Source organism: Canis lupus, chromosome 1 (genome assembly GCF_003254725.2).
Source record: "Canis lupus dingo isolate Sandy chromosome 1, ASM325472v2, whole genome shotgun sequence".
In the NCBI taxonomy this organism is placed as follows: Eukaryota; Metazoa; Chordata; class Mammalia; order Carnivora; family Canidae; genus Canis; species Canis lupus.
The window spans coordinates 995,613-1,015,064 of record NC_064243.1 but is presented as its reverse complement, the minus strand read 5'-3'; the positions used below and the strand labels follow the sequence as shown (position 1 = coordinate 1,015,064).

General features: G+C 44.8%; 1 protein-coding gene across 9 annotated transcripts in view; it reads left to right on the top strand.

The window, feature by feature from the left end:
- The window catches only part of ATP9B (ATPase phospholipid transporting 9B (putative)), a 237,389-nt gene that overhangs the window by 186,744 nt on the left and 31,193 nt on the right, over positions 1-19,452 (top strand). For 8 of the 9 annotated variants that reach the window (XM_025421950.3, XM_025421949.3, XM_025421952.3 and 5 more), the window contains 2 exons: positions 2,038-2,150; positions 5,065-5,316. In XM_025421950.3, coding sequence (XP_025277735.1) covers positions 2,038-2,150; positions 5,065-5,316 — 365 coding nt within the window. The remainder of the gene's footprint in view (positions 1-2,037; positions 2,151-5,064; positions 5,317-19,452) is intronic. The other variant, XM_025421948.3, reaches the window with a different exon arrangement.

Here is a 19,452-nt window from a genome sequence, read left to right as displayed (position 1 = left end):
CTTTACTTAGGCTCTTTTGTTACTTGTATCCAGTGGTTTACACACCTAAAGAAATAATAGTTTACCTTTGGTAGGAGCTGTGCAGGTGTAGTATTCTTATTTTTGTTACACATAAAAAATCATTAGTAATCAAAGTCAGATTGAAGGAAGTATTATCATTTATTGTAGTCGTAATTATAAACTGCCTCATTACCACAACCTGCCATAAATTAGAATGCCTCACATTCAGTGTGTATCAGAAGAGAAAGGAAATTCTCTAATTATGTCAATCTGATAAATATTTTTATTAATATAATAATAATTTTTCAGAGAACTGCTCACTTGGGAACAAGTAATAGAGGTGAGCTTGGTGCTTATTCTAATAGGAATTAATATAGTTTCATTATCTTCTATAATACAACTGTCATTTTAATCTCAAATTTTTGATGTAAACAATCTGTAGAACTTACTTCATTTGGAGGTTGAATTATTTTTAATTAATTATTTAATATAACCTACTATTTTAAATAATTCTGTGTTTAATGAGGATGACATAACCAGAAAACCCTTTCAAACTATACTTCTCATGTAATTTTGATTTCAGGAAACTTAGGTGCTATTCAAAGTATTAAAGGACTAAATAGAATTTTCAAAAAAGCAAAATTTATAAAACATTAAAAATAGCTAGTCTTTGAAACTTATGAGACCCTGATGTATGTATCATATCCATTCTTGTAAGAAGGTTAATCAAAATCTCTAAAACAGCGATGTGAAATACAGATTTTCCTTTATGTTAACGTAGCCTACATGTCCTAGTGGGAGTTCTGAGTCAGATGTGCTATTTTGTTTTGAACACTAATGTGAATGGAGTCATGGGTAGATGTGAAAACACTTTGTATTATATCTCCAATGTCACATATACCAAAGAAAGCAAAAATTAGTTGATATTTTATGGATGTCTTATAGCCATGCTTAGAAAGCCCAACTTTTACCATAACTGATTGGGGATATGATTGTTCATTTCCACATTTATAACTATTTCGGTCAGTGGGTGATCCCTCTGTGAGCTTTGAAGTAGGTGCAGAAAAGCCCAGGGGCAACTACATGACGTCCATACCCACAGGTGTTCACACTTCCTGGGTGGCTTTATTTTTCTAAAACCTGGTAAGCAGCAATTACATGTGCACATTGTGTGAACATTTTTATATTAAGTGTTATACATACGCAGTGTTTGGGGTTTCCAGAATCGAGAGGATGTGCAATTGTGAATTTATGTGTTACTTTTAATGAAATTCACCATTTTTGAAATAATGTTAACCTCTCACTGTGTTCCATAATATCATTCACTGTACTTGGCTGTGTCTCTCTCTGGTAAGAAGGCAGACACAAGACATCTCCTAAAATGGGCCTGCATGTGCTCCTCCCTTAAACTGCTTTCCCTACCCACTAGGAGTGCAGCACTTGGTCGTGCTCAAGCACCTGGGAGTGCCTGGCCCCCATGGACCTGCAGCCCCAGGGGCGAGCCCTGACCACCAGGCAGCTAGAGAGAAAGTGCCTTCCTCTTCATGGGCTTTTCTGTTGCTCCAGTGATGCGAACGGATGCTAAGGGTTAAATGCATCGGTTTCTATTCAATGAAAAATACTTAATTTTTCAAAACTGGGTTTTTAAAAAAACTGGTAAGCATGCTAATTTGGGACTAGTTGATGTCTTTCTCAGGCAGTGTTCTAGAGGATAATTACAAAGATGTGACTGTTTTCCAGTTTCCTGCCTGTCTTAGAACAGGCAGAAGTTCTATTTGTACCAAACACATCTGAACTGATAGGCAGAGGCCCCACTTTGTTCAGGTAGCTAGAGCCCTTCACATCATTGCACGGCCTTCCGGAGGGAACAGGGAGGGATGCTTGTGCTCAGCAGGGAAGGACATTCCTAGATGCTGGATTACATAGCAGAGCGTTCTCCCTGCTGAGGGGTCTCGGCCCATGGATGTCAGTGTGCGGGATGGGAGCCCTGGTCATGTTGATGAGCTCGCTTCCTCTCTGGACTGATCTTTGTCACAGGAACCCTCACCCAGAACGAGATGGTGTTTAAGCGGCTGCACCTGGGGACCGTGTCCTACGGAGCAGACACAATGGACGAGATCCAGAACCACCTCAGGAACCCATACTCACAGGTGAGTGCATTTACTTACGCAGGGGAGCTGCCTGGCGCCCAGGAGCCAGCCTATTGCATCTGCAAATCTGGAAATCGACAGATGTCTTTGAATGTTTCAAAACACTCAGTTCCAATTGATAAATCAAGAAGCAGTTTTTAGACTAATTTTAAATAAGCATTTCTGTATTGTAAAAATAATAGAAGGTATAGCGACCTTAAGTCATTTATTCGTATTAAATATTTCTCCTAGTGAAAAAAGAATTAATTCGGCATAGGTAGTATTTTTAAGACTAGTAAGTACAATGTTGCATCACGTGTTTCTTACCAATGCTTCTGTGTTTCTTCATAATTAATAAGACTTTCACTTTTTTTTTCTTTTCAATGAACAGAAGTAGACACATGGTACCATGAGCACTGGTGTCCCTCTCACTCTGCCCCAGCAGGTATCTGTGGGTAGCGGACCTAATTCCATCTGAAGCCCTTCTTCACCATATCATTGTGAAGTGAAGCTCAAATGTTACATTATTTCATCTGCAAATATGTTGTCTGTATCTGGATTAGATAAGGATTCCTTGGTACTGGGAAGGAGCATATCCTAAGTATTATCTTTTCTCTGGAACTTCAGGAGGTCTCTGAGGTTGCAGGAGCAGAAATTACTGCCTTCCTGGGAGGGTGAAGCCCAGCCATAGCGTTTGCCAGAGATGTTGTAGGCAGTGCCCTCTGCAAGTACGTCTGTGGCCCAAGAGGGTCCTGGCATTGGGCCCACGAGGCCATGTGTGTGCACAGAGCATGAGCATGGGGCTGGCAGACGTAGGCCACCCTGCAGAGTTCATTTTAGGCCACACAGTTCCCATAGCATTTATGAGTTCATTTTAGTTCCCACAGTTCCCTAGGTAGCATTTATGTTGCATTCATTCTGTGTAACCAAACCTCGCTACCCCAGGGCATCTAAGATGCTCACGCACCAGGATGTGGTCTGAATTAGGGGCCAGCCATCACTTCCCTAAGCTGCCTCTCTGCTTGTCTGCTGCTCTGTGGTAGGGTTTGGTCACCCATATACTAACCGGCCAACATGTAACAGGTGCAAAAGTGCACATCACCCACGCCCCAGGGCAGAGGCAGCTCCCGTGTCCACAGACCACTGCCGCCACGGGGCTTCCAAGGGCCATCTAGCGGTGGTGCCCACGGAAGCCATAGACTGCGTGTATTGACTGTCACACTTCTGACTTGACTTCCACAGACGGGCCGAACTGCACACTCCCTGAGCAGTTTCTGCTCAGACCAGATTCAAGTGCACTGTCTGCCCTGCATTCAGTTTGTGAAAACCTTCTCTTCTCTAATATTTACCAGAATGGCATATACTTTACTTTTCAAGATGCCATCAAATGAAAAATATTGAATGTGCATATTTATCGTATGTAACAAGCACACATACGTGCACACACACACACACTTAAAACCAAGCCCTTTCTTAAGTTGGATGTGGCTCAGTTCAATACAGACTAAACCCAGAACATTTGTTAACAGATGGAAAATCTTAAAAAGAGAAAAAATAAGGCTTCCCTTGTCCTGGTAATCTACTCTGGGTGGAAACAGTACCAGGTAAAATCTGTTCTATAAAAAAAATAAATTTACATTATCCATGAATATGATTTTAAAAGCTCCAAATAAGCTATTTTACTAGAAAAATTAAAAGCAAAAAGGATGAGTCACTGTGCAAAAACAGCAAATATTTACTACTTATTTCCATGTAAGAGGTCTTTTAAAAATCTTTTTCTTAAGCTATCTGTTGGTTGGCTGCTTAGACAGTACTTTTTATGTAAAACTGATTGTATCCCTTAGATTCTGTCTTTTTATTAAGATGATAATAGTCTACCAGGTGCACTGTAATAGAACACAGATCTTTCATAATCTGATTCTGTTTCTCCACCGGAAGCATTTGGTGGTGGAGGGCATAATCTTTAATGGCATTTGTGTGAAATTAAATTATACAGCCATCAATAAACATAACATAAGTCATAAGGGGAGTCAGCCACGTCCTGTGTTCCTGTAACACTGCCGCAGGAGCAGCATGCAAATGGAGTCAGAGTGCTGGGGGAAAGGCGCTGCCAGCTGCCGAGCTGCATAGGCAAACCCTTCATTAGACAGCCCTGTAATTTGACGGGCAGCATAGTCATGGTTCAGTGGCTCTGCACGCCCCGTCCAACAGCGAGAGCCTTGCTTTCTCAGGAGGGCTGTTACGAGTGGCTGTGGAGGTAGCCGAGGAGGGACTGTGGTGCTGTGGGGTTGGGGAGGTGAGCGCCCTCCAACACAGCCCAGCGTGGGGAGAGTCACCCAAACAGTGACCCAAGGAGTCACGTCAGGAGCTCATGATGTTGAGAGAGGACGCATAGGGGTCAGTTTCCCTCAGATCGCAGTGGTCATTGCTAGGCACCAAACCAGACTCTAATTCAGGGGCTGTCACAAGCTGGATTCCTCTGTTGGGTTAAAGAAATATTCATAATATTTTCTCCTGCTTTTCACTTTATTCCACTTTAGGTACAGCAGTTTATAACAAAAACCCAGAGCACTTAGGAGTATGCAGTTCTAGGTGGTTCTCTAACTTACCCGTCTTTACAAGGAGAGTAAACGTGAGTTATTAAGGACTTAGCAAGCCAATGCCATAGATCAAGTGAATCTAGTAAACAGAAACTCTCAGACTTTAAGTATTATAACAAAGATTTTGGTATATGTGACAACCAGGAAATGTCAACGCGCTGACAGCAGAAGCACGAAAAGGTCATTTATACTAACAGCTGATATGTAAGAGAGGATTGGAATAAAATCAAGCTACTTTTATTATTCCTAGCTAACTAGCTTATAAGAATAATATATGCTGATAATTCCAATGTCGACTACATTATCACTTAATCTTGTGACCTTCCATATTTTAGCAGATGCAGTCTCAAGCTAGCGGAAACAATACCAGTTCAACGCTACCTAGAAAAGCCCAATCTTCAGCTCCTAAAGTTAGAAAAAGTGTTAGCAGTCGTGTCCATGAAGCCGTGAAGGCCATTGCACTGTGCCACAACGTGACCCCTGTGTATGAGCCTCGAGCTGGCATGACTGGGGAGGCCGAGTACACCGAGGCGGACCAGGACTTCAGTGACGGAAACCGCACCTACCAGGCTGCCAGTCCTGATGAGGTCAGTCGGGGCTTCTTAGAGGATCTCAGTACAAACTGGCCATCAGAAGGCGTGAAAATCAGTTCTTTACGGGGGTGAGTACAAGGGGAGCTCTCTAACCGTTTCTAACGGTGCTTAGCTCCAGGCTGTGAGGGCACACAGCGGCTCTTCCAGGTCTCTGCATTTGGTCCTGGTGTGTCCCCGTAGCCTAGAAAGTCTAAGAGTTAGTTACTGGAAAACACATGAGAATAATCAGAGTTTTACTGATTTCATAAACTGACTTGTGACCAAGTTAGATCTTAATAAAGCTGCTGAAGCTTGGACTGTCCCTCCCTTATCGTCTGGTTTTCTCTTAGCTCCACATGAATCGTCTGGCTCGCATGTTACATTTCTAGCTTTTTTTTTTTTTTTTCCAGACTTTAGCTATAGCATATCTATTTCAAAAGAGAATTCGGATGTAGATCATTTTGAAAATTTTCAGGAGACAGAAATAGTAAAATCTTAAATGTGGTAAATCAGTCATTTCTGACCTTACACCATTTTTTTTATTTTTTCCTTTAAAGATTTTATTTATTTATCATGAGAGAGGCAGAGACACAAGCAGAGGGAGAAGCAGGCTCCATGCAGGGAGCCCAATGTAGGACTCGATCCCAGGACCCCAGGATCATGCCCTGAGCCAAAGGGAGACGTTCAACCACTGAGCCACACAAGTGCCCCCATTTTTTTAATTTTTAGATGGATAAAAGCCATTGTTAAATTAATTTTTCCAATTCTATTTTTCAGCCAGTATATTTTAAATACAGTTTTCTTATGCACTCTTTTGTACTCAAGGTTCTTGAGATGATTCTGTAATCAACCAACCATAGAAACAGTAGAAGCAAACAAACTTCTTTAAATACCCTATGAAATTGGACTATATAATAACTCCCCCACAAAAGGACCTTCAATCACAGTTTTAAAAAAAAAATCTGATCTAATGTTTTAAGGAGAGGAGCCTGATGATTCTCGTTAAAGAGTATTTCAGAAGAGCAGAGTCCTTCCATTCTAATGACATCACTGCCAGGAACCTGGGATGCCCGCGTCCGTGAGGCCAGAGAGGCCGGGGCCTTAGGCTGCTGCTCAGAATCGCAGCATGAAACCGAGAACATAGAGGGGCTGGGTGCTTCTGTCACATGCACCACAAAGTCCAGAGCGCTGGCAAGAGCATCCCTGCTATTAAAGTTTTTTAAGAAGTCAAGTAGATAAATCTGTGAGTCAGAAATATGAAGAAGAGTGTCATGTGAGTAATACCTATAGTCAGCTTGTGACCCAGGGCAGAGAGAGGACTGGGTAGATGGGTGCTGTGGGTGCCAAATGGAAGAGCCCTGGCCAGCTCGCAGGGGCATGTGACCTGCTTTGCTGCAGGGGAGCTGCCCATCATGCGGGCCTATTTGTTCCTTGAAAGCAGCTTGCGACCATCCTGACATGTCTCGTTCCAGAGGCGCCAAGTCTTTGTCGGCCTGCCCCAGGGAGCCGCAGGTAGAGATACCTGCTCCCTTAATCCTGTGTGTCAGGTGGACTGCAAGTTTTGTTTTCTTGTTTCTTTCTGAAATATGTGCCTTCTTGTGTACACGCACTTCGTTCCACACATGCCAGCTGCGGGGCAGGCCTGGTGTGGGGCTGGGGCTTCTCCATTCTGGAAATGCAGAGTCACCCACAGCTGCGACCACTGAGCCTGGAAGTCTTCCCACCCAGGGTGTGCTGCAAGCCAGGTGGGGCACTAGTGTGCGGGTGTCCCTCCACAGTGCCCCCTGCAGGCCACCCAGTAGAGACGGACATGTGATCTGTGACCTAGTTCTGACTTCATTGTGATTAAGAACAGGAGCTAGAGATCCCAAGTGCAGTAGCAGATTCAAGGCACTTTACAAAGCTTTAGGCACAGCTGTATTTGTTGAAAATCAAATTTATTTTTGAATATTTAGTTAACATAGGCATTTCCATATTGATTTAGTCAGAAAATGATCACATGATAACCAGAACAAGCTACTTTAGAAATTAGGACATGTTACTCACCTAAGAGCTTAGAGGTGGTGAAAAACACCCCAAAAGATGGAAGTTCAGTTTTCTTTAAATGTAGAAAGCTGAGACTGCTTTCACTGGCTCCTGGCCTCCTCTTAACGCTGGCATGGAGACCCCTCCTGATCTCTCTCCCCAGACCTGTACCTCCTTCACCCCCCACAGCCGCCTCACATACACCTGCCGTCCTGGCCTCACTGTGGGTTGCATAGCTTGCGTGGCGCTCTGAGCACCTCCCAGACATGAAGTATTGGGGTTGCTGTGCTGGAATCATTTCCATGCACCCCAGTTTCTCCCCACACCTCTTCTCTTGTGCCCCACCCAGGATGTTCTTCTGGTTAGGGTCCTTCAGGGCTAGAGTTAAGGGAATTTTCACCCTTTAAAACATGGTTATTTTACTGTTAGACATTTTTTTTAAGGCTTTATTTATTCACGAGAGACACAGAGGCAGAGTTACGGGCAGAGAGAGAAGCAGGCTTCCTGCAGGGGTCACGCCCTGAGTCAAAGGCAGATGCTCTACTGCTGAGCCACCCAGGTATCCCTACTGTTAGACATTTTTATAATAACTTTATTATTATTTGCAATTTTTGAGTTAAACTGAGAAGAATGAAAAAGGCTAAAGAGAAAGAAGGATCTCAAAGACTGTTTGATCCTGAACCATCACCTTCATAGCAGCTTGTCTGGGTCACCCCCTGGCACATTTTGGGCACAGTGTGGCACCACAGGTATTTGAAGGGAGAGACTGTGTGCTTCCTCAGCCTCCTCAGACACTTGTCTTCTTTTATGGGTATGCCGATCTCAGCCAGGGCCCCCACCCAAGGTGTGCAGGTTTCAGCCAGGAGCCCCCTCAAGGTGTGCAGATCTCAGCCAGGGCCCCCCAAGTGTGCAGGTCTCAGCCAGGACCCCCCCAAAGTGTGTGGGTCTCAGCCAGGGGACCCCCCCCCCCAAGGTGTGCAGGTCCTATCAGGGCCCCTGAGGCCTGGGCTACAGGGAGGTACTGACATCACCCACCTTCTGGGAGTATCAGCCTTGACATTCAGGTGGGAGCCAGAGAGCTGGAGGCCCTAACCAGGCTCTTCTGGTAGCTTGAAAGGTCTTTCCCTTTTTGGTACCTGATGACATTGTGATGGTGAACTCTCGTCTAGTGTGGGTCACAGTGCCACCCATCCCTTTCCAGGACTGTTGGCACGGCCTGTGAAGACGGGGACTAGCCCCACAGTGTTGCAGGTTGTCGAGCAACTGCGAGTAGCTGGCTGGTCACAGGGAGGAGAGTGCTGGGCACGGGGGAAGGGGGAGGCCGAACTCCACCTCCCTGGGCTCCGCTGTCTCCTCCAAGCGTGCTTGGTTGGGAGTCTGCTGGTCAGTGGATGTGACTTTGTGAGCACCACTATTCCACTCAGTAGATGGTGTTGAGCTATAAATATGTAAACATCTGTTGTAGGCAAACTCAGTGCGGCTTCTGGAATCGTGTGTATAGCAAATCTTTTTATTTGGTAATAGGAACTTTAGGGAGAAACTAAGAGAGCTAAGATTCAGAAGATCTGTAAGTTTCCATCTTAGTATTCCAGTGTCTACCCCTGGTCACTGCTCTTTGAAGGAAATGGACCACATTCCTTTTCATATAAAGAAAGGGTTGAACACATTGTTTTCTATATAATATTCCAGAAATTCATACAATTATATATTGAAGAAGAATTATACCCCAGTCTTAAGCATGGGAAACTGAGACCACAGATGTTTCTCAAGAAAAATTTTATTGGAAGTTGTAAAAATACTGTATTACATATTTACCTTATTATCTACCAAAAGTAAATACAACTTTTATTGAAAATACATGGGATTTTTCATCTTTAAGCTTTTAGAGACGTCATAACACTTTTTAAATCTTTTTTTTTTTTAAGATTTTATTTATTTATTCATGAGAGACAGAGAGAAAGAGAGAGAGAGGCAGAGACACAGGCAGAAGGAGAAGCAGACTCCATGCAGGGAGCCCGATGTGGGACTTGATCCCAGGACTCCAGAATCCCACCCGGGCCAAAGGCAGGCGCCAAACTGCTGAGCCACCCAGGGATCCCCAACACTTTTTAAATCTTAAATTAGGAATTCAAAATAGAGAGGGATCTCATCGATTCCAAGATTACTAGAACCAAATTGAAACTGCTAATCTTGTAATTAAATTTTTTCCTTGTTTAAAAGTTCTTTCTACTTTGGAGATTGGACAATGATTAAAAGTAGCAGCCCATTAAATAACCCTAAAAAAAAAAATCCCTAACACATATTTTAAATCTGAAAATGAAGAAATAGAGTTCATCATAATTTTTAAAGAGTTCTATTGATGCAATGTTTGCAAATCCCTAAGGCCCAAGGAAAATAATCTAAATGGTTCATTATTTAGCTTATTGAGCTTTGCTGCAGTTAGGTTGACGGATGGTGGCAATGCTTCCCAATCACCAAAGCACCGTTTTAAAAGCATTTTTTATTGAATAAAGTGCTTAGAATATTGCACCCTGGAGCTTTATTCAGGGAAATGGCTCAATTGATGTTTTCTGTGTGACCCTAGCTTTGACCTATCACAACATGTATGGTTAATAAGCAACATTATCATTTCAGAGACGTCACTGGTTTTGTACATTCTGCATCAACACTCTGCTCTTATAATCCCTACGTGTTTATGGCTCTTGTGGCCTCTTCATCTTTAGAAATACTGTAATTTAGTAGAATGTTGTTTCTGAGTTCTAATATCACAGTTGCAATTCTTCACAACATTAAATGGTCTTCATTTTCATTTTCCTGAAAACAGAAAGGATCTCTTATCTTACCTACTGATATACACAAAGGAATGTTTTATACAAGTAATGAAATTCTGGAGGAGTTAATGTTAAATCCTTAAAGGTTCCATGAGGTACGGTCATTAAATACTTGCCATGAAGTGTCCTCATGGAGTGTCAGGGATGCTTTAAGGTGTGGCAAGCAGTAGTAGTATTCAAGTGTCAGTGCCTCATCTAGTATTCACCACGTGGAACCTGCTGATGCCCTGTCCCTGTTTCTTATGATAAGTGATCAATATTTCATTTTCTCTAAGAGAGTAGAAAGTTTCACTTGCCTGTTGCTTTATCTCTACAGCCTCAGCATAGCAAACTGCAGCTTAGTAAACATTAGCTGTTCCTGGAAATTCCTGGACAGAATGAAAACCCATCCCCCTGCAGTTGTTGTATGTCCATTGCAGTGACAGAAACCCAAGACCCGAGTGTCATGACCCATCATTGTGGACACCAGCTTAGTGGGCACATGGTGACACAGACCTTGAGGACCTCCAGCCTCCTTGGGTCCAGAATGACTGATTGGCCATGATTTTTAGTGACTCCTTACTTCTGAGAACTAGCTGTTTACTGGCAATATTCTTCTCTACACTGTGGCTGCATCCTTTCATGTAGGAACCTTCTTTGTTTACATATTATTGTAGATATCAGCTCCTCGCTTGGGCATTTATTTGCAAGGATCAACTAAAATTTATGCCAAACCACAGTGGATTATTTAAATATGGAAGAATATTATGTCCTTAATGGCATTGCTTTTGGATTTACCAAGGCAAGCTCTCAAGCATGTGATGGCTCCAGTTGCACACTCACTTTATTGTGCATGCCCAAGGAAGTGGGCCTAATCGTGCTGTTCATTAGCACCCGTTGGGGCAGGTCCTTGTCAGCCACGAAAGCCCTCTTCCCAGGAGCAGTGGAGAATGTGTGCATACAGCCTACCATGAGCGTTGATGGGCAGTTTCTCCAGGCAATCAGATTGCATTTCATGTTCATAATTCTGGTAACTATAACAATGATGATAATACCACAGTCGAAAATGAAGACAAGTCAGTGATGAAGTTATGATCTATAAAATGCATAGTAAGAGGGCAGCTGGGGTGGCTCAGTGGTTTAGAACCACCTTCAGCCCAGGGCCTGATGCTGGAGACCTAGGATCGAGTCCCACGTCAGGCTCCCTGCATGGAGCCTGCTGCTCCCTCTGCCTATGTCTCTGCCTCTCTGTTTCTCTGTCTGTCTCTGTCTCTCTCTCTCTCTCTCTCATGAATAAATAAATTAAATCTTTAAAAAAAATGCATAGTAAGAAATGTATCCCTGAGTGTAGCTGGCAGGTATGTGTATGTAATTGCTAATATGATAAAAGAGATTTCTCCCAAGCTTTTAAATAGTAATAGCACAGAAGTTTCTGAATAATGGAATTGCAGAGGAAGACTAATGATAAGGTCTTGCCTCATATTATATTTTCTCTCCTATGGCAGGACCCTTTGGAACACCTTCCTCCCCTGGTTACTTAGCCTGGAGAAGTGTGAATGTGTACATAAGTTGCCTGTGACAAAGATTGTGTGTTACTGAGTGGCCTGTGGAGGAGATTTAGCCCAGGCTCCCTCTTAAACATATTTTTTATATTCACATTTTAATTTTTTTCTACCTCTGTGTTATTGTCAATAGTTAACATTATTAGAAATTTCTAAAGGCTCAGAAGTCATAGAAAGAGTCATAGGAAATATATTAAGACTTTAAGTTTGCAGTTATCGTTATATTTCAGAGAAAAACCTCTCAAGATTACATCCTGTTATAACATCAGGCAGCAGCTTCCACAAGAACATGGCAGCACACAAGAAGGATTTGATAAACCACTTTTCCCACATTTTATTCAAATACTGACAAAACTGCCTAAACAGATCAAATCAAGTAATAAAACTGGAAACTTTCTTGCTAAAGAACTCATACCTGAGTACCCAGAAAATTTCATTTTCTGTAGGCAGCAGATACAGGATGAGGGGTGCTAGATGGCCCACACAGTCACTGAGAGCATCCCAGGGAACAAGAAAAGATGTGCACCCCACTTCTGTCTGACTGAGCAGCCTCACTGATGGGGAGGGAGGCAGGTGGCAGTGTGCTCCCTGCTCCTGAGAAAAATACTGAGCCAAAAACCTGACAGTGTCTGCCCCACCCCTCAGCAGCTTTGTGTGCATGTCCTGTTAGTACAGAGAACACGACCTAAGAGAAGCCATGGTCGGAGAGGCCAGAGATCCAAAGCTGTTTCCATGTAAACACTGAACAGCAGCTGCTCATGCTCCAGCTCACAGGCACAACTGGCAGCATGGCAAGGGCAGCAGATGAAACTGCATTTCCCTTGGAGAACATACCCGGGAGCACCTTGCAGACCAAACCAGAGGCTGTGCTCACCAATAAGAAGAAAGAGAATAATGAACTCACATCAACTAAAAAATTCAGAAGGATAAAAGAAAATTAGAGGAAGTTAGGAAAATAAAAAAGTAATGGTTGAGAAGGCAATAAATTCAGAAATTATTGGCAAAAATAGAAACCTAATATAAACCAGTGAGTGCAAAACTAAGTGCACACAGAATTATGCACATGAGGGGTGTGTAACACACATAGGCCTAAATGCTTACATGAGTATTAAACAGCCCAAACACTAATATTTTTGAAAAGTTCATCAAAAAACTATATTCAGGAAAAATATAAATTAGCAAAGTGGAGTCTAAAGAAACACATAAAACCTGAATAAACCAGAAAAGAAATTCAAAAAGTTGTTAAAACCAAGGCACCTGAGTGGCTCAGTTGGTCAAGCATCCAACTCTTGACTTTGGGTCAGGTCATGATCTGACCTGATTCAGTACCCATTCCTGCTCAGAACACACAAAGTAGCCCCTTCTCCATTTCCAGTAATAATAGTCAATGCAAAATAGAGGTCCATCCTTAGCATGATCCGTGAAACTAGTCTCAGATCAATACTCGCCATCACACTGTAGAGATAAACTCTACAGTTGTTCCCAAGTGAAGAATAAAACAAGGATGTCTGCTAACACCAGTGTCATTTAGTACTGTCCTGGATGTTCTCTTCAGACAGTATGTCAGAAAAAAATCATTATAGTTATTACAAGGGAATAAAATTACCACTTGGACATGACATGACTGTATATCTAGGCAACCAAAGAAGCATCTTTCAGGAGACCCTAATAAAAATAAACAAATCCATACTTTGTTATATATCAGTAACAACCTGCTACATTGAAGACGATGTCCCATTCACAGAGCTACAATAAAAATATTTAATCATGAACTTAAGTAGAAATATGTCCTGTGAGCAAAAACAACTTAACTTTAAAGCTATGCTTTAAAGCACTGTTATTAATGCTTTACCTACACTCCATCTTTTAGCCACTTCTGAAAGTCGTGTCCTCATTCATTGTTCAGGTCATTGTCTGCCCTGACTCCCCTTCGGAAACATCAGAGGAGTTTAAACCCTCCCATGTCTAGATCTCCTTCAAACCTACTGAAACTAAATCTACAGAGTTAAACATTCTTTACCATTTCCTTACATTATTCCTAATCTGCTTTAAAAACAGTTAATTTGATTAAATGTGAAGGTTGCAGTGTATGTTGCTTAATAACTTAAGTAGGTACACGTGTTCACATTAGACTGTACCAGCACAGACGAACCTCCTATGAAGACCACTGTGCCAGGAGTCTGTAGTCTCAAGTCCTAGAAACCACTCACCCATGTTAGGCCTTCATTACCCATCAAAGGAGAGCAGGTCTGTATGTTTGTGCACTCGCTGGTGATTCCCCACCTCCCTCTCCCCGCCAGCTCTCTCATGATTATTGGAACACCCAAAGCAGTCTTAGGCCCTGTATCTAAACAAGAAATACGATTTGCAATTGCACAACTTCCCATATCTATCTAGGTCCAGGTGGCTTCAGGTGAATTCAACCAAACATGTAATACCAATTCTGTACACACTCTTCTAAAATACAGCAAGGAGGGATCCCTGGGTGGCGCAGCGGTTTGGCGCCTGCCTTTGGCCCAGGGCGCGATCCTGGAGACCCGGGATCGAATCCCACGTCGGGCTCCCGGTGCGTGGAGCCTGCTTCTCCCTCTGCCTGTGTCTCTGCCTCTCTCTCTCACTGTGTGCCTATCATATAAATAAATAAAAAAAAAATTAAAAAAAATAAAATACAGCAAGGGAAGAAACGCTTGTCTGTTGTTAAACTGATATCAATATCAGACAAAGGCATCACCAGAGAACTACAAACCAAATCACTTAGGGGCATAGGTACAGAAATCTCAGAGTGGGAGCAGTTCGAGCCCAAGCAGAGATGAAAACAGTAATACATCCTGACCAGATGCATACCCCAGTAATGCAAGGTGGGTTCAACAGTCGTAAATTTATCTACAGACTACAGGGGGAGATCCGTATGATCACTGCAGTAGCCTCGGGGGGAAAGCACTTGGCAAAAATCCAACATCTGTTCCCGATAAAATCTCTCAGTAAACTAGGAGTAAAAGGGTCTGTTCAGCCTAAAAGGGCATCTATGAAAAATCTGTAGTTTCTGTGATACTTCATAGGAAGCAGTGGGTAATTCCTTCTAATGTTTGGAGCAGACAGTGGTGTCCTCTCTTCGCACACAGCTCCTCACCAGGGTGCTAATGCACGAAAAGAAATAAAAGGCATACAAGTTGGAAAGGAAGAAGTAAAACTGTTTGGGTAGAGAGTATGATTCTCTCCATAGAAATTCCCAGAGGCTCCACTAGAACAAAATGGTAATTTACCAAGATCGTACATTATAATGCCTACATACCAAAACTACTTGTATTTTTATATACTAGCAGTGATCACTTAACAAATTGAGATTTTTTAAACGTGCCATTTATAATGCACTAAAAGCACATGAAATACTTAAGGATTGATCTCATGAAACATGTACAGGGTTTTTGTGCTATCAGCCCTGAGGCCGTGAAGGAGGGGGTCACAAGGGCCTGAGTGTGAGGGCACATCGGGCCCACGGACTAGAAGACTTTCTGTTGCCAGGGAAGTGCAGCAGGGGTGATTCTTGGAGAAACAGTGCCCAGAACAACGGGACTGTTGGACACAAAGCCTCAACCAATCTCTCCCCACGTACAAAAATTAACTCAAATTGGTCATAGGGACACCCAGGTGGCTCAGTGGTTGAGTGTCTGCCTTTGGCTCAGGGTGTGATCCTGGGGTCCTGGGATCGAGTCCCGCATCGGGCTCCCTGCATGGAGTCTGCTTCTCCCTCTGCCTATATCTCTGCCCCTCTCTCTCTCTCTCTCTCTCTCTCTCTCTCTGCATCTCTCATGAATAAATAAATAAAATCTTTTTTAAAAGAATGGTTATAAACATGAAAAACCTAAAAGTGTAAAATTTCTAAAAGCAAAGTATCTTTGTAGGCTTGAGTCAGAGAGTGATTTCATGGGACACACATGGCACAGTTTGTAAAAGAAGTTGATCAATTAGACTTGACGGGAAGAATCCCATTCTTGAGAAGACGTGGATGCACCACAGATCTGTGGGATATGTGAAATAGGTGTCTGATAAACGCGTGGAAACCAAAATACATGAAGACGTTTCAGAACCCAGTAACGAGAGAACCACCACCCAATTTAAACATTGGCAAATGATCCGAACTGACCCCTTCAGTACCTGAAGAGGTACTGTTTATGGCCTTGTGCGTCTTCCAGGTGACCGGCCTTTTGTGTGGTGAGGACTGGCTGCATGGTGGGCTGGTAACTCACAGGGGGAGGAAGACGCGACGTAGACCGCAGCCCCCTGGTGCTGGCACCCAGGAGGGAGCCACCCGTGAGCAGGTGTCAGGACTGTCCTGTGGACGCCTTCACTCGTGTCTCCACTTTGAAGCCACTCTAGAGAAGAGACTAGTCCTCTCCTCTTGGAGTGTTCATGCTGGCTCCAGAGCACACTACAGTGAGCGCAGTGCACTCGGGGGCCTCAGCCACCAGAGTTCTAGAACCGCTGCAGGTTCGGGTGTGGGAGGTGATCAGCAGACCCCTAGGCATGGGGGGGGGGGTGGTCTGAGTGAGTGCCACGGTGGAGAGAACAGGCAGGTGTAAAGGGGAGAGTGGGAGGGAGCCAGGACAGTAGCATGTCAGGCCAGCTGTGGAGCCTTCCAGAGCGGTGGAGGCAGGAGATACAGCTGGGGGTGGCAGAGAGCCTCCAGGGGACACCACCTCCATCAGTCTGTGTCCCAGTAGTGAGGGATCCTGACAGCTCTGAGTTCATGCTGTCATCACTCAAATCGCTCATGCTTTATAGCTATGCTGGTCAGTACACAGGAGGCACAGCTAACGTGCTTTAGCAAGGTATATAGGTTTTAATTGCTTCAGTGTCTAGAAAGAAAATAGTTAAACTATCAATGCCTTTGAAATTTTTTTTAGATGTACTTTTTTTTTATTTTTATTTATTTATGATAGTCACAGAGAGAGAGAGAGAGAGAGAGAGAGGCAGAGACACAGGCAGAGGGAGAAGCAGGCTCCATGCACTGGGAGCCCGGCGTGGGATTCGATCCCGGGTCTCCAGGATCGCGCCCTGGGCCAAAGGCAGGCGCCAAACCGCTGCGCCACCCAGGGATCCCTGCGTTTGAAATTTTTAATTTCTACATTTAATATCCCTAGATAGAAGTTATTTCTAGGAGCCTTTTTTAATACTCCTGCTTTACATCAGATAATTTGTATGAATTCTGATCCAGTTCCTTTCATGGTCACTGTGCTCGGAGTCGGGGTGGTAAAGCTCAAAACCAGAATGAGACCCTGTTCACGCTTTACCATGAGCTCATAGCCGCGTGTCTGACTCGGGGGACAGGTACTGAGTGTGTTGGTAGGAAGCCTACCACAAAGTGCTGCATGTCCACATCCATCCCTTTTGGTTGGTTCTAGAAATGTTTGATTTTGTATTATCCAAAAGAATTCTCCCCACCACTAAGCAACTTGCATCAGAACAGTGATTATAGCATCTATCTTGTGAAAAATTTTATACTCTTCTCTGGTTGGCATTATGTAGGAAGTTAATCCTCAAAATGATGATGATTAAAAGCAATTGGCATGGCAACACTGCCAGGTATAAGCATCTAGACTGGTCCTGTTAGGAGCTGCTGCCTGAGCAGGCCGTAAAGGCACACACAAAGTAAATAATAAAGAGGTGTAGTCCTCAAGTATAGGCTGCTGAGCTGCCTGGTGGGGCAAGATGGTGATGGGGCAGGTGTCAGCAGGACATAGTTTATGGTCAAAGAGTAAAAGTCCCCTTTTACTGTGTGAATGTTCAAAACCCACCTGGGGAGTCCTGGGTCATTTGCAGTTTATAGTGAAGTTTTATAGAAAATGTGTGTCCAGTGTGTATTTCCTTCTCCACCTGAAGTGACTTGCTGAATTCTTCGCTTGCGCCCTCTGGATGTGCTCCTTGGGTTGACGACCATGTGTCTCTCTGTAGGTGCTGTGATTCAGAGCATACTGCTGGTGCTCTAAATCACAGCACTGGATTATCCATAGCGTGGTTTTAGGATCTTGGCAAACCAGCAGCTTAGTAACACGCTGGAAAGCCACAGAACTCGAGTTCTAATTCGAGCTGCACGGTGACTCAGTGTTTAACACCAGCTCCCCTATAGGGTGTTGGACTACCATCTGACCCAGCTTCTCAGCTCAGGAGCAAGGCGGCCCACACATGTTCCTGTTCTGCAAATAAACCACACAGAACAGGGCCGTGGAGGGTAAGAGCAGTAGGAAAAAAGCTGCTGCGAGTGCTGCTGGTCAGGGGCTTGCCCAGAAGGCCACCATGGATGCCAGCTGGGGGTGTCCATCCTGTCCTGCCTGGGAACCTGGGGCCATGGGAACACTTCTGCCCCCCTGGGCCCTCACGGCTGTGGGAAGGCCTGCCTGCTTACAGTGCTGTAGCATGTAACATCCTCGCCTCAGTTCAGATACTCGGATCCTTCCTAGGACCAGAGATGGTGCCTTCCTGGAGGGCTTTACTTAATTTTAGAAAGCACTGAAATACCCCAAATGCAGCCAAAATGTTGTTTTTTTCTTGTGTTCTTTCCCCAAGGCAGTGTTAGGTGACATTTGGGCATCAACATGTGGCCTTTCCCTCCTCTGCCTTGGCCGGGTTGGACCGGGGCTAGGGAGGCTCAGCTGGGGGCATCCACTGGCACGTGGCCGACACACATTCTGCACCTGGTAGGTACAGAGTTCGTGTGAGACATGCACTGTGGTTTGGGGTCTGCAGGACGTTTTTCCAGTTTGCTCTTCACTAGCAGGACCGTGCACAGCTGTTGTTATCACAAAAGGACTAGTGGGACCCGAGGAAGAGGTGCATAGGCCGGGGTCCCTGAGGACCAGGTCCTGCCCTGGGGGTAGTATGGACAGCACTCACTTCTCCCAGCAGTGATGTGACAACACACGTCAGATGCTGCCAACTCAGCAAGCCCACCTGAGCCTTGGCGTTCAGGGTTTTTATTGGGGGTCACTGTGTAGACAAGGTTGACCCCCACATGGCCAACCTTCGTTTTCAGCCCCTGCAGAGGCCAAGGTGACACCACGAGACCGGTAAAGCACAGTGCAGACCACGTGCAGCCCAGCCACGCATTCTCAGGGCACACTCCCGTGGGTGGAGGTCACTCCCAGGAGCATAGGCCCAGCATGCCAGCCCAAATACTGCACAGATCCAGGGCTTTGCACTCTTACTCTTATTTTGCCTTCGCTCTCAAAATTCAGTCTTGCAGCCTGCTGGTCAGTGGTGCTGGGTGTTAGAACCGGGAACTACCTAGGAAGCCCCACTGATGCTTGGTCTGCCTGAGGGGCATCTCTGATGACACCATGAGTCAGGACGAGGGAAGAGCCTAACGTGGACATGTGCTGAGCATCCCCGGGGGCCCTGCCGCCACGGCCATACGACAAGGCATCGAGGTGGGGGCTGACCTGAGCGCTCTCACCTCGAAGCCACAGCTGGCCAGCCTCATCGTGGCCTGTCCTCGCATGACTGCAGTGGATGCCGAAACTCCGCACTGACCTTCTCACCTGACAGACCCCACGAGGCCCCTGAGTGACGTGATTCCTCAGACCCTAGGTCAGGTGCTGGGAGGGTCGACGGGGAAGAAAACCACAAGCAGGATGCGGCGCTGGGCTAGGGAGAGACCTGGCATCAGAAGAACGGGGTGGGGGAGCGGGGCAGGAGAGTGCTGCCTTCCGCGTGTGTGGCAGCCCTCTGGGACCTGGGGCCAGCCGACCTCGTGCCAA